Source organism: Macrobrachium nipponense, chromosome 3 (genome assembly GCF_015104395.2).
Source record: "Macrobrachium nipponense isolate FS-2020 chromosome 3, ASM1510439v2, whole genome shotgun sequence".
Lineage (NCBI taxonomy): Eukaryota > Metazoa > Arthropoda > Malacostraca > Decapoda > Palaemonidae > Macrobrachium > Macrobrachium nipponense.
This window is the reverse complement of record NC_087202.1, coordinates 45,262,275-45,288,529: the sequence shown is the minus strand read 5'-3', so window position 1 is coordinate 45,288,529 and position 26,255 is coordinate 45,262,275. Positions and strand designations below refer to the sequence as shown.

Sequence of the window (26,255 nt, the reverse complement as noted above, 5' to 3'; positions counted from 1 at the left end):
GGGGTATGTGAGTTAGATGGAAGGGGTGTTCGACATTATATTTCATGGAGGTTAATTTCATAAACAGTAAAAGAGTTCTTACTGATTTTGTGGGTTAATGAAATAGAGCTTTGAGAGAACATTTTTGGTGATATTAGGGGCTGGTTTTGTTACATTTTTTTTCTTTTATTTTCCGGGTTAATTTTCTTTTTTTTTACTTGTGACAATGTTGAGTTTAAAATGTGATGACAGTAGTCCGTAGAGTTTTGTGATTTCTCATTTTGCTAGCTTGGGGTGGTTTGTGTTAATTTATGTATGGGGTTGGCGAATCTTTTTCTTATATTACTGGAGAATTTCATATTTTCTTTACGGAGTTATAGTTGGTCTTTTATATAAATCATTAATAGTGATTTATGATTTAGCGATCTTATGAAGTTACTTTACAAGTTTTAGTTAGAAATTAGTTTAGTGGGCTATATTGGTGGTGTTAATGGTAAAACATTCAGTTAGCATTTCTTAGAATTTTGAGGTCATTATTTGACAGATGTATGTCTAGGGTTAATTCTTCTTTAATTGACCGATGACATGAATAACATACTGAAACGCCATATACATCGTTCCCCTACGCCAGCAAGACGTCCTTCAACTTCTGCAGAGATGTATGTTGCCAACATGCGAGAGAATCTATGAGTCTACGAGGTTTTACGGCGCTTTTGGACTACGGAAGTCGTCAGTTGTCTTCCACTGGGAGACGTTTTGCCTTTCGACAGCGTGTTTCACGAGTCTGTGCAGCTGCAGACCATACATACACACACATGGGGAGCGTCGAAAATTCAAGATGAGAAAATGTCTCTACAGTCAATTGTTATTATAGCCCGGATACAGGCTGTTTTAAATTTATTTTACATGATAGACATTGTACTGCCAAAGACGTGCAGTTATTTTTATATTCTTTTGTGTTTTTTGAGCCGGCCGATGTGCTTTTTTTTTATACATATAGCTGTTTTGTATGAGCTATGGCTTGCAGTTGCTAGCTTTTTTTTGGTGGCCGAGCATCTGCAACAAGGAATAATTAAGACAATATATTTAAGACACCGTTGTGAATACAATTTGTATCTTTTCTTTCTGAGTGAGAGGACGCGATGGGCTGTGACATTTCTAGAATGTAGGGATCATCAATTTAGCTTCTCCTTGGAAACAGTGGACCGAAGTGACAAGCTTTGGAAGTGCTGGCACATCCTTCCGCAGGTGGCGTGATGTCAAAGTTGCTGTCTAAGCAGATCAGACCATTGTTCCTGTTTTCTATACATGGGCGGTTGCAGATATGCCTTATGAATCTGGTTTGAGGCTGTTTCTTAGGCGTGAACAATGTGTGAGTTCGTGCGTGCGTGCAAGCTTCTTTCCTTACATAATGAAAAAGTAAGTTAGCCAAGATGGAGATCGCTACAGAGTCGGCAAAGGGCCAAGATGGCCCCTTTAACTGTGTTTTTTAGTGAAGTGTGTGAAATCTGTGTTGAATGGGTAAGCATACTTATTCTTTAGCCAAAAGTGTGGCTTGTCTGTATTTTGAATACTGTTTCAGATATTCTATTTCAATTGACCTTTTTATTTTGCATTTTAATCTTTTGCTTATCGATATGTTCTCCTGTCTTTTTATAGGTGGATCTGAGACAAAGGGGAGCCGATAGGGGAACTTAACTAATGTTCCGTGGTGTTACTAGACTATGACCATGCCTAGTTTTATGACTAAACTAATGTTTGTTATTTGGTCAATTCCCCAGGTTTATCTGAGTTATTTGGATTTGAGTTCGACCTTTCATTTAGTCATTTTGTTAAGAACCTAGATTATTTAGCTAATGCTTTGCTCTTAAATAAATGTATTTTTGTAGTTACAGGTCTGATGCCTTAGGTAATAGAAAGAGAGAGATAGAGAGATAGAGAGATGTTGTAGAGAGAGAGAGAGAGAGAGAGAGAGAGAGAGAGAGAGAGAGAGAGAGGGAGAGGGGGGGGGGTGTTGTTGTGTTGTCGAGAGAGAGAGAAAGAGAGAGAGAGAGGGGGTGAGAGAAAACGGATGTTATTCCAGTGCCTGCTGCACATTTCATTGCTACCAAACCCTTTTAAGAGTACTGAGGTTGGAACCTCGGTTATATATATATATATATGCAAAATAAAAACACTGTATCGTGCTTCTAATAAATCAATAGAGGGATCCACAGTAATATCCTTGTTTATCTATATATATTTATACAAAGCTTAAAGCTTTCGTCCATCCTACTGTGGACTTGATCACTTAGTGATCAAGTCCACAGTAGGATGGACGAAAGCTTTAAGCTTTGTATATATTATATAGATAAACAAGGATATTACTGTGGATCCCTCTATTGATATATATATATTATATATATATATATATATATATATATATATAAATAAATATATATAATATATATATATATATATATAATATAATAATATATATTAATATCACGAAGGAAGTAGTAGGGAAGAGCATACTCATCTTTCAACAGTTTATTTCAATTCGATGTTTCGCGACGAATTCCGAGTTGCATTTTCAAGGCTAAAAATATATAAAATTGGCGAACATTAATACTCAATTTGAATTAATTTATATGAAAATGTAATGGCAACAGCTCTCCATAAAGTTAAAGTTAAAATTCAACAGCATCTTCAGAGCCAAACAAATTACAGGTACAGGACTTCGCTAAAATCTTAGAAAACACACTATATACAAAAGAAATAGTAAGACTCACAAAAAATAAGTAAAAACAGTGAGACAATCCAGCTGCCCAAACTACGCTGTGACAATTTTACAGAGGACGTTTGTGTGTTTTAACAACGGTACAGTCTTTTTGATAATTATAGATTCTAAAATAGTCAGGTTGTTGTTGTTCCGCAGTTGGCACAAGACAGAAAAATCCTTGCTGTCAATGTATGTATTACATGTTTTTGAATGATTACGTATATTAGATTGTCCGGATTAGATAACCTACTACCTGTTCTATGGCTTATGCCCCTGTGGGAATCTAATCGAACCTTCAACAGCCTCTTCGTGCATCAGTTTTTACTTATTTTTGTTAGTCTTACTCTTTCTTTTGTATAGGTAGGTGTTTCTAAGATTTTAGTGACGTCCCGTACTTGTAATTTGTTTGGCTTTGAAGGTGCTGTTGAATTTCAACTTTTAACTTTTTACTTTATTGAGAGCTATTGCCATTACATTTTTAATATAAATAAATCAAATTGAGTATTAATGTTCGCAAACTTTATATATTTTAGCCTTGAAAATGCGACTTGGAATTCGTCGCGAAACGTCGGCATTGAAATAAACTGTTGAAAGATGAGGATGCCTTTTCTTACTACTTCCTTCGTGATATATCTTCTTTGAGCTCCAGCTCCGGCCCTTATGTATATATATATATATATATATATATATATATATATATATATATATATATATATATATATATATATTATTTTTTTTTTCACCTGATTTTCTTCAGTGAGTTCATTGCAATCCAATTCAATTTATTAGCATGTTCTGAAGTATAGAAAAATAAGAAGGCATTTTCTATTTTGAGTAAAATTTATATTGTATTAAAAATTCTCAGCATTTTTGATACAATTCGAGAACTTCAGACTTAAATTAATGACAATAAATACAACTTAAAGGAACACACACACACACACACACACACACACACACACACACATATATATATATATATATATATATATATATATATATATGTGTGTGTGTGTGTGTGTGTGTGTGTATGTATATATATATATATATATATATATATATAGATATATATATGTGTGTGTGTGTGTGTGTGTGTGTGTGTGTGTGTGTGTGTGTGTGTGTGTGTGTAATTATATATATTCCTTTAAGTTGGATTCGGTGTCATTTATTTAAGTCTGAAGATCTCGAATTGTATCAAGAATGCTGAGAATCTTTAATACAATATAAATTTTACTCAAAATGGGAAAATGTCTTGTATTTCTTATACTTCAGAGCATGCTAATAAATTGAATTGGATTGCAATGAAGTCACTGAAGAAAATCAGGTAACAAAAACTGTAAATTTCCTGAAAAAAAGTTAAAATAAAAAAAAAATTACCAAATATATTTTCGTTTAAGTTGCATTCAATGTCATATTTAGGCATATCGGAGTTCTCAAATTATACCAGTACAGATAATCTTAAATTCAAAATTTATTTTACTCAAAACTGTAATGAGATCGTAATGGAGTTTTAATGAGCAAAATTTCGGCTGTTACGACTTGAGAGGTCTAAAATGGAAAATGTGGGACCCAAGCTCTGCATAGTGCCACAAGAAATTAGTTATATTCCATTGTAATTTAAATCTCATCTATAGGTAGTTAGGCCGTTAATTCGAGACGCCTATTGTCAACGACTGAATAAGCAGAAGCAAATGTCTAACGGAGAAATCATATACGTATGTATTTTTACTTCTATATATCATGAAAAGGCCACCCACTGTAGATGATTATGATAAAATGATAAAAAAGAACATTAAGACTAACAATTACTTTCAAAGGACAACTTTTTTCTTGAATCTATTGTTTGTAATGCATTGTTCGTTTACGTGAGTGTTTACGTGAGTGTCCAACTGTGAATCTGTCACATAGAAGAAATTCTTTTTTCATGATCAGAATTTAATATTGGATAAGAGAAAATTTATGTATAAAGGAGAGGAAGCGCTTATATTCTAAAACTGGGAATTCTTCTATGAAATAGTAACACAACACTTTGGGAAAATCTAGATTGATTACGAACGAACATTCATGACGTATCTTACCAGCCACGTTATACATGCAAATAATGGAAGATCTCTTAAATTGTCGCATTTCTTCTGAAAGGCAAAAATATTTTGTTTCTTTTAGTATAAGTAATCCATCAACACTACTTTAAGAAATATAGTTTCCGCATTTAAAAGTATTTACACAAAAGGTTCTATTTTTACGGTAGAATTCTGATGATGGCGAAGGTGTCGTTCCACAACTAGTTCTTTGACAACGTCAACAATATTGGTGTTGTACCAAAAGTGACAGTTGGATGAAAGTTAAAACCTTCCGACTGGAATAAAAACCATGATTTACGTGTTATAGCTGGGAATAATTTAAATTACAGTGCAGATGATAATATTGAAATCGAACAGCTCCGTGAACAAAATAGTCTTTCATCTGCAACTCCAGTATTCGGTTTGCCAGTGTTTGATGCCTCAAGTAATGTATGCCTGTGATCATATAAGTATTTTAACGAGCGAAATATGGCCACATTTAATGAAGGCAGCCTCAAAAAGAAGTTAGATGATTTGAACGTCTCCACGCAGTCCATTCAGACGGTTTCGCTCTGGTTAATCCATCACAAGAAGCACGCTCACACGGTCGTCAATGTTTGGTACAAGGAACTTGTGGCAGGTAGGCCTACCTAAAGTTGGCTTAGCCTCTGGCATACCGGCTTAGTCTGCAATCTTGCTGGACTTAATACCCAGCTAGTTTCAGCCATAGACAACGTTTTGAATTGTTAGTTCTCTTATTTCCAAAATCCGTAATAAGAGATACTACAAGGCTAGTCAGAGTATCAAGCCTAGGGTTAGGTAGTCGGCCAAGCCGTTTAAGATACGCTGCCGTAGCCAGGCCTGACACTCCTCTCAGTCGTTAGAAATTATTATTTGGTAAGGTAATCTAATAAGTCAAGACTGCTGTATGTTCTAGGTTTCGAGGAAACTAAGGTTTTCCCTGGTTTTTTGTGTTCCTAAGATTCTAACCGTTGTAAATGTTCATAGGCTAACCTATACATTGGGTAAAGCACCCCTGTGCGGATATTGAACCATCAAATGGTCACTTTTTTCACCTGATATTTAGGGTAAAAAACTGCAGGGTACAGAGTGGACCATGTACGATCAGCGTGAACAATCCCCAAAAAAGTACATTATAACGCGTCCTGACACCGGAGATGGGCATCAGTCGCGACTTGTTGGTGAGAAACGGAGCTAAAGACCTCTACTCTCCTTTCGAATTAAGTATTTTCTCCAAAGTTAGAAATTAAGGCCTAATTTTAAGATTCAAACAGAGGGTAGTGAAAACGGTGTCAAACGTAGTGCAAATCTCACCAAAACGCGTTCAACATTTTTATTTACAACTCGAAATATGTAGAAGATTGATGCCATCTCGATGTTTACGGAAGTCCGGCTAGTCGCTTGTGTTAATAAACTAAAACCATATTTCCTGTGATAAATCCGCACACCACTTGTACCCACAGACGCTGGGGCACTTTCATCACAACAATCGGAAAAACTTTTCCTCGCCGAGTAAACAACTGTTTTTGTAAGAAAGAACCGACGACGAAGAGTGCACTTCGATAATTTTTTAAATAAATAGTAAAACATCAATATTTTATATATTTATGATGATTAATTTGAAAATATTCGTTATTGAAAAAGTAACTCGATTCTGACTCAAATTTAAGTAATTATTTTTTGGAATTATAACGTTCTTTTAAGTCCTGCATTATGATGTCACGACATCTTGACTTTCGTACCTATTGTAAATAATTGCTTTACTCAACTTTCTTGCAGAACAGTTTACCAGTTATTCATGCAGATTATCAGCTCATGTAATTGTTATAATCGTAATGCGCACATATATGTATCTTTATTATTTACTTTTTGGATATATGAAGATGTTTTACTGCCGGATTATCGCCGTAGTGTGACGCAATCGTTTTCGGTCCCTGGGCCTCTTGTCTGTTTTCGCACCATAAGAAATTAATGGGGCCGAATTTGCAATGACCAGAAAGTCGTTAAAAGAGGAAAGTTGGCATTGAGGGGCATATGTTTTGATTGAGAAAAATACAAATTTATACAATAGCTAGCTTGTAAAAAATACTTGATTACAAAAAACTTGATTGACAACTAAGCAGCATACCTACTATGGGTTTCAGAGACAGTGCAAGCACGTTTTTTGGCAATATTTCTGTAACGAACACTCGTATCAGAACGAGATTTTGCTATAGTGCATTACACCCAGTGCCGTAATTTATAAGGGTATCGTGAATCACTAATTGTAAAGAATAACGACACTTGTCCTTGTACCAAGAGACAAAAACTCCATTATCCAGAAATGGATACGAACACGCGTAAAAAGCTCCACCTACCCTCTCCCCCCCCCAGCCCCCCCCTACACTGCCATCCCTGTCCTTCCTTCCTTCGCCTTCCTTTCTCTCTCTCTCTCTCTCTCTCTCTCTCTCTCTCTCTCTCTGTTGCCAATTGGTATGTTTTCACCCTCCAAACTGGGTATAAGACTTACACAAAACGTGGAAATTGGTGAAATCAGCCTATGTATTGAAAGTATATATACATAAATATTAAAGCAATTTTTATCATATTGCATTACTATGACAACTAGAATTCATGGAAAACGTTTATAATAATGCATCAGCGTATGTGTTAAGCTCCACTAATGTGGCAATGATGATTTTGCCATTCTTAGCATGCAAACATTAAAGGTTACATTTATTTCTGGCTTACAGTTATTTAAAAAAATCAAAATACTAATATAGACTTAAATCAATGAAAAGTGCTAGCAAAAAAAAAAGCAAAAAAAAAAAAAAAATATAATCCACTTATCCGTAGTCTGTTCCACTATGGTTTTCGGCAGCCAGATGTACGGCAAGGTAGAAACATTGGATTGTATCTACCTACTTTAGAAATACTGTATCTGTAATTTCACTTATATAACTTACCCGGTGGTTACATATAGCTGTCGTCTCCTGACGTCACAGGCAGAATTTGAAATTCGCGGTAGCGCTAATGGTTTTGACAGGATCTCCCGCCCTCTACCGGGTACCGGGAACCATTCCAACCAATAAATCAGAAGTTTCCTGCCGTCGGAACCGGTAACACGGTTCCTCTGCTGGTTGGAATTTGGATTTGATCATCTTGGTTTTCTCCTTTTGGTGATGTACCTTGAGTTTACTGATCTTTTTGCTAGCGCTATAGTTATTTTGGTTTGGATATTGTTCTCCTTTTTAGAAATTATTTTGAATTCTTCACGATGTCTGACACCGGCTCTGTTCAGTATAGGGTGTGTAGTAGTGGATGTAAGACTAGACTTCTTAAAGCTTCACTTGATCCTCATTCTACTTGTGTTAGTTGTAGGGGACGTGAATGTTTCTTTTGAGAATACGTGTGAAGAATGTAAGTCTCTTAACATCTCAAGAGTGGAAGGCACTGGGAAAGTATATGAAGAAGTTAGAAAAAGATAGAATCAGAAAGGCTTCACAGAGATCTTCTTCTAAGTCAGTGAGTAGCCAGGATATTCCTCTGAATTCTGTTAATCCTGTTCCTATTAACCCCGTAGTGGTTGCTCCTGCCTTCGAATCTGTATCTCCCGATCCCGATCCCGTGTCAGTATTACGAGCCGATATGGACTCGAAATTTGTCTCTTTCCTCACCACTATCAGAACATGGGTGAGACAGTGCAGAAGTGTAGTTTAATGTGATAAATTACTTAGTGCAAGTGTAGTGGAGGAGGTGGTTGTTCGGCCCGTTCGTTCTCCTAGGTCTAGGCCCCTGTCAAACTCCCAGATCCTGGGAGGAGGCATGCCGAAAACCGAAGGGAGGCGAGCGGGATCTGCTCCCGAGCAGCCGCCCCCTCAAGCAATCCTGTAGCCGTATCCCAGGATGCTGTCGCTCACCATTGGAAAGGTGTTGCGAGGAAGTGTTTTTTTCGTCAAGCGACTCTAGTTCAGATGTTTCCTCTTATAGAGGTTGGCTTAATAAGACTTCTAGACCGCTGAAAAGGTCTCGCGATTGTGTCGCCTGCTGCGGTTCCCAAGAAGGTGGCGGCTGCCGAACCTTCTTGTAGTTTTTGGGAGGAGCCTGAATTTAAGTGTTAGGATCTATAACAGAAATAAGAATGAAACTGGAAGATACAAAATGGGATTCATGGATATCTTACAATAGTCATGATGAAGCATTTAATGCAATATGTAATGTTAATAATATCAAAATTAATAACTTGAATATAATGGCTGCTCTTTGCGACAAGGTACCAAAGGATTTGGATGTTTATACCTGCGGACTGGTTTGAAAAAGATGCTGATTTAGTTATGCCTTCCCAGAGGAAGCCAAAACCACCGATGTGGCTTGTAGCTGAATCTCAGGGGGTTACAGGGAACTATTTCAAAATATGCAAATTAATTCAGAAAAAAGTAGGAACTATTGCACCAGGAGATATATCTCGTTTTGGAAAAATAGTTACCTTATCCATGCCAAATCATGCACACAGTCTGTAATACTATCCAACCTTAAAACAAATGATGATGATATTAAGTTAGATGTCAAACCCCACCTAAATTTTAGCTACGGAAGGGGAGTAGTTTTTAAACAAAGATCTGTATGAAATTTACAGAGGAGGAGATACTGGCCATGTGGGTCCCCACTAAAATGTATGGAAAGTACACAAAGTCCCGGGTACATCAATGATTATCCTTACTTTCCAGGATGCTGGTGTACCTTCCCGTATTATTATTGAAAATGAAGTTATTAAAGTTCGACCATTCAAGCAGAAGCCACTGCAATGTTTTAATTGTTTTAAATTTGGACACCCGTCAAAAGTTTGCAAAAACAAAAAAAATGTGTGGTATTTGCTCTAAATCTTACATGGAGAAAATGTGCACTTGATGCCAGGTGTTTAAATTGCAGCTCAAATCATAAATCCACTGACCGGAGCTGTGAGCTGTATAAGTCCGAAGAAGCTGCCTTAACAAATCCAATTTAGAACATATAAGTGTGGGATATGCCAAAAGACTATTAGATAAATCAAGTAGTTATGCAAAGGCACTTAAATCAAACCCACCTAGCACTGCCAATAGTTTTCTATAAAAAGAAATATACCATCCAATTGGATAAAATGCTGCATGATGAGGTAAGCTATTGCCTTCTGAGGCTTTGCCACAATGTATTACAGGTTGGGGCATTGCCCATCCCCGTACTACCTTCGTCCCCCATTACAATTAGTAGTAAAAAACCTCTCTCAGGCCATGTCCTTGCCTTGATTTGATGGAGGTTCCACTTAAAAACCAACTTGCCTGGTGCACCTGTTGTGGGGAAGGTGCAAAAACCTAGAGCCCACCACCTATTAATCGAAAAAGAGAGAGACCTCCATCTCTCTCACCCCCTTCCATCGAAACATTAAAGCTATGACGTCAAATAAATTTGATGTTTTATCTGTTGATGTTTCTGATCAACTGGAAGATAACTTGAATAAATCAGAAATTCAAGTTGAGGTCCACCATCCGCCTCAACAAATAGATCAAAAGGACACAAAGAAAAAGACAAAACGTAAAACCCAATATATCAAGACCATCTCTAAAGAAACCTACAGGAAATAATGTTAGATTAAAAGTTGCCAGTGGGAAGACCTCATCCAAGATGTCTTCCAGAAGTGATCCATAGTTTTCTCCTCCATTTTGCAGTGGAATTGTCAGGGTTTAAGGGCCAAATATGAAGAACTTAAGCTACTAATTCATGAGCATTCCCCCATAATTGTATGTCTACAAGAGAGCAAGCTTGATGCTAATACTCCTTGTCCTCGAGAGTATATTAGCTATAGAACACCATATAATCAACAAGCAGGGAGCCATGGCGGAAGTCTCATTTACGTTCGTCGAGATAGTTTCCCCAAATATCTTTGTCTATTCGTACACCTCTGCAGGCAGTGGTTGTACAGATTTGATATAGGAAGAAATATACAATATGCTCTCTGTACCTACCTCCAAATGATAATATTTTGTATGATAATTTAGTAGAGGTGATTCAACAACTCCCCCAACCTTTTCTCTTATTGGGAGATTTGAATGGTAGACATCCTTTATGGGGCGATGTTTTAGCAAACACAAGGGCAATAATTATATCATCAATTGTGGAAAATGAGGATGTGGATCTCCTTAATACAGGAGAGCCCACACATTTTCATGTCCAGACAGGTACCTTTGTCATGCATTGACCTATCAATCGCAAGCTCTAATTGCCTTCTCGATTTCGATTGGAGGACATTAGATGATTGGCATACTAGTGATCATGCACCAATCATTTATAAGCACCAACAATGGTCCACCTTCACAGAGATCGCCACGATGGAATCTTGACAAGGCAGACTGGGGTAGATTTCGTGAGCTAAGCGAAATTGAAGGGAATGCAGAACAGTTTGAAAATATTGATGATGGCCATAGACATGCTGAATGGAACCCTTCATACAGCGGAGTCAATTCAATTCCCAAAACAACAGGGTTATTCAAACGACGACCAGTCCACCCCGGGGTGGTCTTCAGAAACTACTGCCCGGGGCACAGAGCCACAGAAGGTCTTTAACCCGATTGCGCAGACGCCGTACTGAGGAGAATTTAATTACATACAAGAAATGTAGAGCACAGTTCCGTCGTGCCATGAAAGAAGCTAGGCGCCAGTCTTTGGGTGTCTTTTGTTTCCTCCATTAACAGTAGAACACCACCATCTTCTGTGTGGAGGAAAGTGAAAAAGATAGCAGGCAAATTCACCCCCAACCCACCACCATTGTTGAAGGTGAATGATCAGTATGTGACTGGAGCAACTGACGTTAGCAATGCCCTGGCGGATCATTTCTCAAATGTTAAATTCACGCAAAGTGTGAAGCAGCTCCTGGTCACCAGTTTAGGAGCAATGAAGAAAAGAAAATTTTAAATTTTGCAACAGGAAGGGAAGAGTCATACAACTCTCCTTTACTGAAAGAGAATTTGACTCCGCACTTGCTACATGTAATGATACAGCCCTGGACCCGATGAAATTCCATATGCAATGATTAAACATGTACCTGTTAATACCAAGTTGTTTATTTTAAGCATTATTAACAGAATATGGGATGATCATAGTTATCCAAGTGTTTTGGGAACTAGCCATTATTTAGCCTTTTTAAAACCTGGTAAGGATAAGTTTTTAGCTGCAAACTATCGACCAATTGCATTGACATCTTGTTTATGTAAGATCATGGAGAAGATGGTCAATGTAAGACTCGTATGGTACCTGGAAAAGAAGGGTATTTATCACCTATCCAGTGTGGATTTAGAAAAATGCATTCAACGACTGATGTGTGATGCGACTGGAATCCTCTATTTGTGAAGCCTTTGCTTCCAAACAGCACCATGTAACAGTCTTTTTGATCTTGAGAAGGCATATGATACTGCATGGAGATATGGTATACTTAAAACCATTCATGAATTGGGGTTACGAGGAGAGTTACCATTGTTCATTCAATCATTCGTTTCACATAGATTTTTTCAAGTCAGAGTGGGGGAAACTCTATCAGAGAGGAGATGTCAGGAAGAAGGAGTTCCCCAGGGTAGTGTGCTAAGTGTAACACTATTTGCACTAGCCATTAATGGATATCCTCTGTCATTCCCCAAGATATCTCTCAACATTATTTGTAGATGATCTCTCCATATCATTTGCTGGATCTAGAAAGTCGATGGTTGAGAGAAACTACAACTCTCAATTGACAAAATTATTCAGTGGGCTGATATGAATGGATTTTTAAGTTTTCGACAAACAAAACTACTGTTGTCCCATTTCTGTCGGATATATACATCAAAGGCCAACGGATCCCATGTGTAAATGAAGCTAGATTTTTAGGTTTGATATTTGATTGCAGGTTGACATGGGTTCCTCACTTAAAGGCGTTAAAAGTTAAGTTGTCCCCTTGAGGCTCTGAATCTTTTTTTTAAAAGTATTGTCACATACATCATGGGGGGCAGACCGCAAAAACTATTTTAAAATTATACAAGGCCTTAATTTTTTCTAAAAATTAGTTATGGGTGTGAAATATACTCCTCAGCCACCCCAAGCAGATTAAAGGTATTAGATTCTATACACCATGCTGGTATTAGGACTGTCTACAGGAGCGTTTAGAACTTCGCCTATTCCAAGTCTCCTTGTTGACGCTGGAGAATTTAACTTTAGACCTTTACCGAAAGTCTTCTATTATTCGGTATTGGTTTAGGTTGCAAAGACTTCCCAATTCTTTAGCTTGTCAGACTGCAAACTTTGTAAGGCATTTTTAGATATTTTGAGTTACACCCAAAATCTCCTCACCATTATGGTTTTCGGGTAAAACAATTAATAAACGGTCTTGATATAGCAAGAAATAGAGTTCTTCCATTCAAGATATCAGCAACCCTCCATGGAAATTACCAGTATATCTTTTTGTAAATATTTTTATTGGTATAAAAAAGAACATGACTGAATAGAAGCCCAGGTCTCTGTTTCGTGAACATGTCGAAGAACATAAGGAATCTACTTTTATATTTACAGATGGCTCCAAATCTGATGCTGGCGTTGGATTTGGAGTATATAGTGGTTCTTTTAATTGTAGAGGTGCACTTCCTCTAGTATCTTCCATATTTACCTGCAGAACTATAGGCATATTAACCGCTATTGAGAAAATAGCATTAAAAGATGAGGGCAATTTTACCATTTTTAGTGATGCAAGAAGTGTCCTTCAAGCTTTAGAAGTTTTTAATTCTAGTAACCCTTTGGTTTTAAAGATTTTAGAGTGGCTTTTTATTATTGGTCTGAAAGGCATAACTGTTCGATTTTGTTGGGTTCCGGCACACGTAGGTGTCCTGTGTGGAAATGAGGAGGCAGATTCACTGGCAAAGAATGCTGCAGCTGAGTTTGCTACCAAGAAGGTATCCCATTCCATGTAATGATTTTTACCTACAATTAAGAATTTTATTTGTTAATAATGGGCAAAAGCATTGGGAAAGCTTAGCCGATAATAAGATGAGAGAAATAACAAATGTTATATCCCTTGGAAATAAATAACGTGATGCCCCGAAAGTGGTAGACTATCTTTGTCGTCTCCGAATTGGTCACACTCGGATGACACATGAGTTTTTTGCTAGCTGGCCAACACCAACCATATTGTGACGACTGTTTGATACCCTTGACCGTGAAGCATTTGTTGACTGAATGCCCCACTTATAGCACGGAAAGAAATAGATATCTGTTTGAGGCTCGAGGTAAGGATGGCAGGTTCATCCTTGCCAAGATTCTTGGACATGATGTGTCATACAATGCAAGTGGCATTTTTAGATTTATTTCAGAAGCAGGTCTTCTGAAAGCTATTTAACTTTTACAATGATATTTGCTTTTATGGTTTTAATTGCATATAATTTTTATTCTTTATTTATAATAAACGATATTCCGGCCCCGTTACCAATGACCTTCGATGTCAGGATGCCAGAGAACTAACAATCATTCATTCATTGATCCTCAACCGGTTGTGTTTGAACAGATGAATGCCAAGTTAGCAGTATCTTGGAGCTTTTTGGCAAGTCTCTTTCGTCCCCTCTTCGCAGGCTCCTTTGCAGTCGCCTCTTCAGACTCAGACTCTCCATGACTCCTCTTCAGACGCCACTTCAGGCGCCTGGTCAGACTCCTTTCCTGACTCCGTCTATGGCGCCACGTCAGGCTCTCGCTCGAGCGCCACCTCAGCCGCCAACGCAGCCGCCAGCCAGCTCAGCCGCCCGGATTAGTCTCAGTACAGGCTCAGACGTCTTCTCCTACTTTCTCACACCCTCCTCGGACGCATCAGGGTGTGACTTCGCCGAACAGGATTCCTCTTCCGATGGAATGTTCGCCAGTTTCGTCGAAGGAAGCTTCGGATTTGGAGGAAGAAGGAGAAGGTCTTACAGAAAAAGACAAGCATTTGTCGGGGTATAAACTCCTTTTACGATCCTTTGTTGACAACTTTGGAGATTCTTTTGCGCCTTCCGTTCCAGTTTCTCCTAGTTCGCAGTGGAAAAAGGATAGTAAGCCTGACTCCTCGTCCTCGTTCATGCGTCTCGTCCCTCTCTATTTTCGGCTAAGAAAGCTATCAAGAAAGTTAACGCTTGGCTTTTGGAGAAGAGAACGGAGGGGAAAAAATGTTTTTTGTCTTCCCCCTTCGAGACTTTCGTCAAGGAGCCGTGTCTGGTATGACACTGGAGAAGTTTTTTCCCTGGGTGTGACTGCCTCCGCTCAGGGAGACTTTTCTATTCTTGTGGACTCTTCCGCTGAGCAGCCCTTAATACTGCTAAGATTTCTTTTCAACAATGAACTGGAGCATCTTTGCAAGAGTGTTTTCCGTGTTTTCGAAGTTGTTAGCTTCCTGGATTGGGCCATTGCTTCGCTGGCCAGGAAAGTCAAGTCATTGTTCCGACACGGCATACTAACCTTCGTCCTTTTTACATAGGAAGGTACTAGCGGCAGCTGGATAGGTCGTAAGCTTTCGAACAAGGGGTTCGGTAGTTAACTGCTTGTCCGACAGGCGCGCGCGCGTGACTGGTAGGTAAACAAAATCACTTTTGCTTTCGGCCTGCTGGCGTGTGGACGTGTATCATCGCTCTCTGCCCCGCTTTATCGTCGTTGCTTTCGCATGTTTTGTTGTGTTTTTTTTTTTTTTTTTTTTTTTTTCTTTTTCTATTTATCTAGTGAAACTGAATTGTAAGTACAATCATTTCATATTTATTTCCATTGAATTCAATTGTGAATTAAAGGATCTTGGTTTCACCACGCCCCCTCCCGTTACCCGAGTGCCGGGACTGAAGGGCGTAAGTGCGGGAATTCATTTTCCCAGAAATGATCCTCGTATTGTGTATGCTCGGTGCTGAGGGCGAGAGAGCGCTCGCTCCGAGCGTATATTTTGGTTGGAAATTTGTAGATGAAAATCGTAAGTAAGTGCTCTTTTCATATTTTTTTGACCTGTATGCTCGTTGCCGAGCGAATGCGCTCGGCACGGAAACTTATTCTGTATGGAAGTGGAATCGCAAGTACAGTATTCTTTTGCATTTTCAATATATTTATTTTGATTGTAGCAATACTCATTTTGGATCAGTTTCCGAGCTTTACCCCGGAAATTGATCTTTTCCCCTTTTTATTTGAATGAAGTGAAATCGCAAGTGCAGTTCTTTTTTCATTTTCATATTTTATTGAGATTGCATTGTTTACTGGGATCAATGTTTCCGCTATTTACCGGGAATTGATCCTTCCCCTTTTTATTTGTATGAAGTGAAATCGCAAGCGCAGTATTCTTTTTCATTTTCATATATATATTGATTGCATCAATTCATTATGGATCAAGGTTTCCATAAACCTTGATCCATAAAGGTAAGGAATGGATCCTTGTTTACCCTTGCGCTCGGTACCGAGGGCGCAAATGCGCTCGATCCGAGCCCTTATTCATTGTGAAGTGAATCGTAATGCAAGATTTTTTCATTTTATTCTTTGTATTATTGATTGCATCAATATTTATTTGGTTCAAGTTCCGCTCAGTCAGGAATTGATCCTTATGCCCTTGCATTCTGGGCCGATGGCACGATTGCTCTCGGGCTCTTATATTATTGTTGGGTACATGGGTGCTGTGCGGGGTGGGGAACGAGAACCCCCCCCGCTCAGCTCCCACAGATGGCCCTTCCCCTTGGGGGGGGGGAGGTTTATCGCGTTCTTCCCCTCGCCCGATCCGTCGAGCGCGGGGGGAGGCGCTCGGTGCCCGATGTACAATTGTATTCGGGGTCTTCCACTCGTTCGGAGAGGGCTCACCCCCCCGCGCGAGGGACTTCCCCCCCACTAATCGCTACTACTGTTATTTCCGCAGGTGCTACTGCCACGAGGGTGGACCTTGGTGAGGTATGGGCGTCCTTCCATTTGCAGGGCGTGCTAGTGTCCAGGGGCTGCGGTTCTATGTCTGGGGCCTACTGCGGTCACCCATGGATGGTGACCACGCTCCAGGTGACGACGTCCCTCCTCACCTGGTGTAATCACCTCACGTGGTAACAGTCTTGCCTACAAGCCGCTGTGAAGTGCCGTTCGCCGTACCGAAGAGGGGGGCGTGCCGCCGCCGCTCGTGGTTGCCGCGCTGCAGCGACCACACTTCCGCTGCCCTAGAGCTCGCCCCTGGACCTGCCGCCGGTACCAGGATGTTTGCTAGCTGCTGCTCCACTTCCTGTGTTCCCGGTGCTGCCTGCCGTACCTGCCGATTCTGGGCTGACTGCCATGCAGTTTGCTGCGTGGCATGTCCCTACCGTTGCTGCGCTGCCTGTCGGCTGTCCCTGCCGTTGCTGCGCTGGCGGTCCTACCGATGCTGTGCTGGCTGTGCCTGCTGTTCCTGAGATGCCCATACCTGCTGATGTCGTCCCTGTTTCGTGGTGGTACTACCCCAGACTTTGGTCTGTCTGTACAGGTGCGTCCGGGCCCTGTAGCTTCGGCTACAGCAGCCCCGGCTCCGCCCTGGATAGCAGATCTTACGTCTGTCCCCCCCCTGAGGAAGCTGACGAAGAAGAGGAGGAAGGTGTCGTCGTCGTCGTCTTCATCTTCTTCATCGTCGTCGGCTGCCGCCTCTTCCCCTTCGACTTCTAAGGCTTCACAGCCGAGGAAGAAGAAGGTTGCCTCCTCCCTCCTAAGAAGTCTCCCTCGGGAGCTTCTCGGGACCCGTCTCACCTAGGTGGGACGGGAGGGGGGTTCCTTCCGCTGGTCCTCCTGCTCCTTCGGGAGCGGGGCCCGTCTCTTCTTCCGCAAGGAAGAAGACTACGGGGACCAGGAGGGGTACCGGCTAACACCGGTACTTCCTCGCCTGGTGTCAGTGGTTCTGCCACTGCATCAGGGTCCGTCTCGGCCTCTCGTTTCGCGGGAGGTACCGAGTGTACGGTCGCCTACCAGCGACCGTGCAGCCAGGAACCAGAACTCTGAGTCCGCTCAGCGTTAGGTTCACGGCACGGGGCTTGGAAGACTGGTGACAGCCGCTCACGCGACTCTCACCAGACCAGCTCTCACTCTCGCGGTGAACAGCTGGCTACCCGGGGACGTGACGGTCCACGACCGGCCACGGGCTGAGGCTGGGAAGAGGTCCTCCCGTTCGCCGGTACCAGCCACGGCTGGAACCAGCGACGTGACGTGCCGTGAGGACAAGCACCGGTCTCACTGTGACAGTGGAGCCTGCAGGTCGCCTGACCGTCGCTCTCACAGAGAGCGATCGGGTATGGCAACCAGCACCAGCTCTTCTGACACTCGAGATCGGGGCCGCTGTGCTCAGTCCAGCCGTTCTCCACAGCGAGACGGTTCGACAGGCCTGCAGCTCGATCGCCACCACGGCGTTGACGATCGCCTGCAGCCCTCCAAGCCCCCTGCTGGTTCTGCCAGCGAGCGAACAGGGGAGCGTCAGGTCTGGCCTCTCCCGTACCTTCAACCTCCTCGGGGTTTTTACACCGGGAGGAGGCGAGGTATTGAGGAGGTTATCGTTGAGGGTGCGCCCCTCACGATCCCACCACGACGCCCTACGTGCCAGGCACGGTTCTTGGACCGGCCCAGGACGTATGCGCAAGTGGATGGGGAAGAACCGAGAGGGCTGTCGCTGTTTTCCCCTTCTTAGGAGGAAGGTTTTCTCGGAATATGCTCTTGTTCGAAGGGCTTAACGGTCCCACTCTGCAAGATGCTGTGACTTCCGAGATCCAGAGAAACTTTGCCGAGGGTTATGGCGCTGATTCGTCAGCACAACGACCTCGGGGAAGGATCGCCGCTCCCACCAGCAGAGCCACGTCTCGGCTTCGAGTCGTTTTTGGGGGGCCCGAGAGGGAAACAACCCAAATCGAACGGTGGGTCTGCCGCGATCGGAGCTTGCCGACTGGTGTTGAACCAGGTAGTCTCTCGTCTCCGGACAAGAAGGCTCTCTCATTTCTGGCCGGTCGAACAAGCTTACTTCACCTCCTCTACTGCGACAGAGGCGTTTCTACGTGTCTTCGACACCGTATTTGAATACCCCTTCGGTCCTCCTGAGAGGTTTCGACCTCGACGAGGACTGGAATGAGTCGGAGGACGGTATCGGCTCTCTCCTGTCAGGTGTCGATCAGCCCCACCCAGACGACGTTCACAGTGGCGGCAGATCCTTACCTACAGTATGAGTTCGTAACCCTCCTCGGGAAAACGTTTTCTCCTGACGATACGTTTTCCCAGGCTCTGAGAGGCCATCGCCGTAAGGCGATGGCTGCTCCTTTTCTTCTCCAACTGCTAGTTCCGCTGGGAAGGCGAGCCAGTATCCATTCCTCCCCCATTCCCTCTCTCCTTACGGCTACGAGGGAAAGGGGAGGGATCCTACAGAGATTTCTCTGTAAGATCCCACGTTAGGGGCTGCGCTACCGGGGGGACCTTCGGGTCCTACCTGACGTAAGCCCCGGTCGTTGAGGAGGGATCCTGCCCCTTTCTCGATTTCTACGGGAACATCGGAGGGACCACCAGCCCGGATATCGTTTGACGAATTCGGTGGGGTTTCGCAGAGTGCTTAGAATTCTAAACGGAATTTCTAGCGCACTCAGAGTGTTCGAGTTTTTTACGATCTCCAAACACTTAGGCCGAGACCCCACAGGTCCAAAGTGAGCGAGAATCCCCGATAATTGTTACACGATAATCGGAAACCTCGCTTATGCTCGAATTCCTGTAATTTCTAGCTTTTGGAAGAAGACTGCTGCTGAAAGAAGGAGTATCCTTCACAGTAGGCGATTAACCTGGATAGAGAAGAACGGACGGGAAAACTTCCAGTTTGGCTTGAACTATCGTCTTCGGTATTCTGTTCACCATTGAAGCTTTTCCTTTGGGAAAGACTTCTCCTTCACTCTCTTGGAACCTAGAGAACGAAGGCGGTCGATCTCCAATCCTTTATTCCTTTCATCCTCGAGGGGAAAAGAATTTTAGGATGGAGGTCGTTTGTACAGAACCTACAAATATACTACGTATATTACCCTCGCGACATGATTCTGTAACAGTTGAATTGTCCACCCCCGGGGGGGTAGGCGCATACCGTAGTTAACTCTACGGTTTGTGACCGAGACGAAATTGTTATCTTAATTGAACTGCAACTCGGGGTTGCCTGCAAACCTCCCAGCAGTTATCAGTTTCGATTTTAGATACTTGGTATTGTCATGACAACACCAAATCAGCTTTTGTATTTACCGAAATCCGTTTCGTTTAAATATAATTGCTCGAGCGTATTCTTTATGCTCGATGGTTCTAGCCGAACGCATTCCTTCGTGGAATAATGGATTAACTGGCAACTCAGGATGACGAGTCACCGAGAGCTACTGCGTATTGAACTGCCTGATAGCGGCTCAGTATCAGCTAGGTCTCGGAGATGCACGGTCGGTTACGTCTCTCTCTCCCCTGGTTTGTTGACTACCGAACCGTATCTCTGCCCAACAATCATGGACTTAGGTTCTCTGATTAACGGGATTCTCGCAATAATGAAGGACCATCTACTGCTGTGACGCTCGATTTCATCGCCTTCGACATTGCGAGAATTTTCAACAGAGATATCTCTTGGACTCTTTCATCTTTCTGTTTACCGCACGGTAACAGAAGTCTGTACTAGTCAACCGCTGCATCGCACCGCGATAATGCGAATGATTTTTGGCAGACATCTGAGTTTGTCTTCAAAATATCTCGTATTCGTTAGGTGTGCAATTATTCATTGCTCGCCCCGAATTAACAGATATGTCAGAAGACATCGCCTACTCTCCGACCTGACAGCTCTAACTTTCCAAATGTTCAGCCCATGAGAAGCAGTTCTTCAGGCAGTATTTCCCTGTCTTCATTACTGAAAAGCGCTCCGCTTTTATTGCAACTACGATCCTCACCGGACAGCAATGAATAGCGGTTAGCGTTCTCAGTCTTTGTAGCACAGGTTCAGAATCTTGAGAATCCTTCTCTCGGTTCAGCTGCGAAGACGTAGGTTGCATTTTCTGTACACCTTCGTCTTCAACGACACATAGTGTTGTTTCTCCTTAGCCGAGAATCAACTATACTATGTGGAGATATCTTGCCATCAAGGACCTCGTCTCTAGAGGCAATTGACTTTCGCCTGTTGGGCACATGCCTTAAGAGAGTCATCAACCTGCCTTCTGGCATCGGTGACGAAACAAATATTTGTTTAGTCTCTTGCAGAACCTCTTAAGGCGAAGGTCACGTGGACTTGCTCTGGGTGCTTGGACAACTTGCCATCCTACCGAACGCAGTCAGTCGGCAGCTGTCAGAGCAGCCCAAGTCTGTTACGAACTTCGCTGTGGACTTTAGTTGGGGCGGTTTGTTCCATAACAATCTTTTCTTCGTCCTAACGGCTTGTCACAGTACCCATACCATCGACACCACCATTGAGTGTCCCCCCCCGGCGTCCTATCCACTACCGAGAAGAACAAGTTCGCTGCAGACGGATAGACCAGTATGGGTACAGGACATCACCGAAGTCGAGAAGAGGGATAGGTCATACGACCATTCCCTTCTTTTCCTCTGAGGTAATGGCATGACTTTTCCTGCGAAGTCAAGCTTCCAGGGGATGGGGATTCGTGACGCTCGATTTCGTACCGAATTCGTAGCGAAGACTCTGAACCCTTCGGTTCCTGACGATCGGTTAGAGTCCTTCACAATCCCCTCCCTAATGGACTTCACCGCCTTCGATGCGAAGGAGATGCTGCTTTGTCCTGTGAAAGCGCGACCGCGCTTTTTTCTGAAGAAAACTCGACATCCCAGATGAGTGTTGAAGACTCTTCGTCAGCACCAAGATGACCTAGAAGTACCACTCCCTCGAGTTACACAAGAACTTCTCCATGGCGCAGGTACTGAAGGCAGGGGTCTGGTACAACCAGACCACCGGCACCTCCTTCTACCTTTGGATATTGCCCACAGGTCCTTGGATCGTTTTCCTTAGGACCCGTGGTGGCTGCTCAACACGTTGTCTAGCTACCCAGAACCCAACCCTAGCAGGCTGAACAGCATCGAGTCCTGGTGTGACTGTAAGAATAGATAAGTGAATGAAGAGAGTGACTGGCTTCTCTTCCTATCTTTTTCTCCCCCCTCTACCTGTGGGTAGAGGGATACGGTCATCACCTTGCTGGATAAGGACGAGATGCCGGTGAGCTACTCGACAGAGCCCCATCCTATCCCTTTCACTAGGGATGGGAGCGAATATCCACCACTTCCTCCTACAAGGGGGGGGAATGGGGGGAATGGATGCCAACAAGAGACAAACCATAACTTTATGTTGCCTCTTGCAAATAGGAACTTGTTCTTGTTTGCTGGTAACAAGAGATACGCTTGCCTCTCTCTTAGTACTTGGGTCCAGAGGTCTGACCATTGATCCTGCGGTGCACACCCCGATCAATCGGACAGAGGCTTGGATCCCTCCCTCGCTCTTACGACCAGGGAGGCATTCCTTAAGGTTGGGCGACAACACCGGTTCTGTTCACAAAAGACTCAGATTCCTCCCACCAAGAAGTGAGTCTTCCTATTGTAAAAGGACCGAAGGTTTGTATGCCGTGTCGGAACAAATGACAATTTGTCCAAAATTGCATTTTTCCTAACTATACAACCTTGAGGTCCCCTTTTACAACATAGCCCCACCTCATGCCACCCCTCACTCTGCAGTTTTTGCTTGGGCCAAAAGAAAAGCAAAAGTGATTTGTTTACCTACCAGTCGCGCGCGCAGCGCCTGTTCTTGGACAAGAAGTTAACTACCGAAAACCCCTTGTTCGAAAGCTTACGACCTATCCAGCTGCCGCTAGTACCTTCCTATTGTAAAAGACCTCAGGTTTGTATAGTTTAGGAAAAATGCAATTTTGGACAAATTGTCATTTTGGACTTTCGGGAGGAGCAGTTGAAGGATTTGCCTCGGTACTGGATTGTATCGATAAAGGCATCTGTGATGGAGCTTCGGAGCTCGCTACCATTTTCGCCTCTGGAGTGTTGAAGAAGAGACAGCTTTGTGTCTCCTTCTTGTCGAAAGGGGTTTTTATTTAATCGAACCAAGAAGTCTGCCTACTCTTCTCCTTTGGACAAGAAATACCTTTTTCCGCAAGAGATTGTGAGCGAGATCGCTCAATCTTTAACACAGAAAGCGACCCAGGATCTTTTATCACAGTCAGTGAAGAAGCCCAGGAAGATAACTCTGGTTCTTTCTGCTTCTCGGAGTGCTCCCTCCACGGAAAAGCTCCTAAACCATTTCGAGGGAGAGCTCCCGTTCGCATCTTTCTCCAGGTTTCGTGGGAGAGGTAGAGCCTCTTCTAAAAACCACTCCCTCTGCCATCAAGAAGTAGGCCCGTAGTCCTCCACACAGCAGTAGGAGCCAGATTACACCTTTCTGGCAGACCTGGTTTCATCTCGGAGCGGATCCTTGGACGGTCCAGGTCCTGAAAGGAAGGATACACCATTCCGTTAATCAAGCAAGCTCTCACAGAATTTCCTGTGAATTTGTCAGCCTACTCGGAGAACTCCGAAAAATTTGCCGCCTCCATCAAGAAGTTTCTCCGCCTTACTGGCAAAGAGGGCCATAGAGTTAGTGGACTCTCCGCAGGAACCAGGATTTTACAATCGCCTTTTCCTGGTAAAGAAGGCCACGGGGGGTTGGAGACCGGTGTTGGACGTCAGTGCCCTTGAACGTCTTTGTCCTGAAGACGAAGTTTTTCTATGGAAACGACGCCCAATCGGTTATTAGCAGCGCTTCATCCTGGAGATTGGATGGTTTCCATAGACCTTCGGGACGCTTATTTTCATATTCCGATTCATTTGGAATCGAGAAGATTCCTGAGATTCGTGTTCCAGGGCCGCATTTATCAGTTTCAGGGCCCTCTGCTTCGGCCTGTCGACAGCTCCACAAGTGTTCACCAGAGTTCTGTCGTCAGTAGCAAAGTGGCTTCATCTAGACGGATACGAATATCCATGTATCTAGACGATTGGCTTCTCAGGGCAAGGTCCAGACAGAAGTGTGTGAGGACCTACAAAAAGACTAAGGCTGACGGAAAGCCTAGGTTTGCTAGTAAACAAGGAAAAGTCATGTCTCACTCCTTCTCAGGAGATAGTTTATTTAGGAGTGAGACTGAATTCAGTTCTTTTTAGGCTTTTCCGTCTCTCCAAAGGATCGACTCTTGCCTGACAAAATAGACGAATTTCTCGTCAGACAAAACTTGCTCGGCGAATCAGTGGATGAGCCTTTTAGGAACCTTGGCTTCAATAGAGCAATTTGTAAGTTTGGGCAGGCGCAACATGAGACCACTTCATTTACTTGAGCAGAAGTGGCAAAGAAGAAGTTACCCAGACTCCTTCGTGTTTCCCATCTCGGAAGGAATCAAACAGGACCTCCTTTGGTGAAAATCAGAAGGGAAGGCTTGTCTCTAAGCCAGTTGAGCCCCAACCTTACGCTTTTGGTTCAGACGCATCGGACAAAGGGTGGGGAGCTACTCTGGGGAGAAAGAAAGGAGTGTCGGGACTTTGGCAGATTCATCAGAGAAGCTGGCACATAAATCTAAGAGTTGAAGGCAATTCATTTGGCTCTAATGCACTTCAAGACAGTGGTGAAGAGGGAAAGTAGTGCTGGTTCAAGCAGACAACACCACGGCTCTCTCTTACATCAAAAAACAGGGTGGGACACACTCGTTCTCTCTGTGCGAGGCGGCGAGAGACCTACTCATTTGGGCGAAAAGAGAAACAAGGTTGTCTTGAGCACAAGATTTTATTCAAGGCTCGAAGAATGTAAAGGCGGACATTCTCAGCAGGAGAGGACAAGTCCTCTCCACAGAGTGGACAAGTCCTCTCCACAGAGTGGACGTTACATCCTCAAATATGCAAGAAGCTTTGGGGGATTTGGGGATGTCCTCAGTTGAATCTCTTCGCCACAAACAAGACAGCTCGTCTACCACTGTATTGCTCCCCAGTTCCAGACGAGGAGGCGTTTACAGTGGATGCCATGCTTCTGGACTGGTCAAATCTGGATCTGTATGCCTTTCCACCTTTCAAAATGCTAAGATTAGTTCTGGCAAAGTTCAGAGGTCATCAGAACGTCAGGATGACTCTGATAGCCCCCTTTTGGCCGGCCAGGGAATGGTTTCCGGATCTACTACTGCTGTTGACGGACTTTCCGAGAGAGTTACCGTTAAGGAAGGATCTACTCAGACAGCCCCACTTTCTGAGGTTCCATCACAACTTGTCCGCTCTTCGACTAGTCGCCTCAGACTGTCGAGCATTTCCTCAGAAAGAGAGGATTTTCAAAGAGAGGGTTCAAGGACTATTGCTAGACCCAGAAGAGAATCCTCTGATCGAGTGTACCAAGCTAAGTGGGTCCAATTCAGAGCTTGGTGCAAAGAAGAAGGAATTTCGTCTTCTAAGACCTCTATAGCTCAGTTAGCTAACTTCCTTCTTTTTCTTCGTTGAGAATAAAGAAGAAGCTTTCTACCCAGACAATTAAGGGGTTATAGAGCTATGTTGTCTTCTGTGTTCAGACATCGAGGATTAGACATTTCTAATAATCAAGACCTCTCAGACCTGATTCGTTCCTTTGATACGACCAAGACAAAGGAGTCAAGAACAGTAGCTTGGAAACCTGGATCTAGTTCTTAAATGGCTGATGTCAGATAGATTCGAACCGATCTCCTCTAGTTCTTTTAGAGATCTGACCAGGAAGACACTTTTTCTTTTGTGCTTTAGCATCAGCTAGAAGAATCAGTGAGCTGCATGCTATTGATAAGAGAGTTGGATTCGCTAAGGGCAATGCCATTTGCTTATCAATGCTGGGGTTTTTTGGCTAAGAATGAAAATCCCTCACGTCCTTGGCCTCGTTCCTTTCTCTATAAAGAAACATTTCGGAGTTAGTGGGGCCTAATGAGCCTGAATGTCTTCTCTGTCCAGTGGGAGCACTTAGACATTATGTGCAAAGGACCAAAGGTATAAGAGGTAAGAGTGATAACCTGTGGTGTTCAGTGAAAGATCCTTCTCGTCCTCTTTCTAAAAATGCGCTCTCCTTCTTTTTAAGGAATTTTTTATTTCTGAGGCACACGGACAATCAGGACTCAGATATCAAAGTGTTTTAAAGTCAAAGCTCATGAAATTAGAGCAGTGTCTACGTCTATGGCCTTTAGACGTAATCTGTCTTTGAAAGACATTATTAAATCTACATATTGGAGAAGCAATTCTGTCTTCGCATCTCATTATCTGACAGATTTGCAAACCACATATTGAAATTGCAGTACATTGAGGCCATTCATTGTGACTGACACGGTATTGGGTGAGGGAGAGAAGGATGTATCCCATCCTCACTAACTTTTCTCCTTGATTATGTTTTTTTGTATTTTTAAGGTTGTCTGAAGATACAGGAGTTTTTTGAGTATCTTTCAGTCTTTTAATGTCTTGGT

General features: G+C 42.9%; 1 protein-coding gene across 2 annotated transcripts in view; it reads left to right on the top strand.

Moving 5' to 3' along the window:
- Positions 1-5,236: 5,236 nt before the first annotated feature.
- LOC135221726 (regulation of nuclear pre-mRNA domain-containing protein 1B-like) overlaps positions 5,237-26,255 on the top strand; it is a 704,809-nt gene continuing 683,790 nt past the window's right edge. Inside the window, exon 1 of one of the 2 annotated variants that reach the window (XM_064259515.1) lies at positions 5,237-5,440. In XM_064259515.1, the coding sequence (XP_064115585.1) occupies positions 5,290-5,440 (151 nt within the window). In that variant the 5' untranslated portion in view covers positions 5,237-5,289. The remainder of the gene's footprint in view (positions 5,441-26,255) is intronic. The other variant, XM_064259514.1, reaches the window with a different exon arrangement.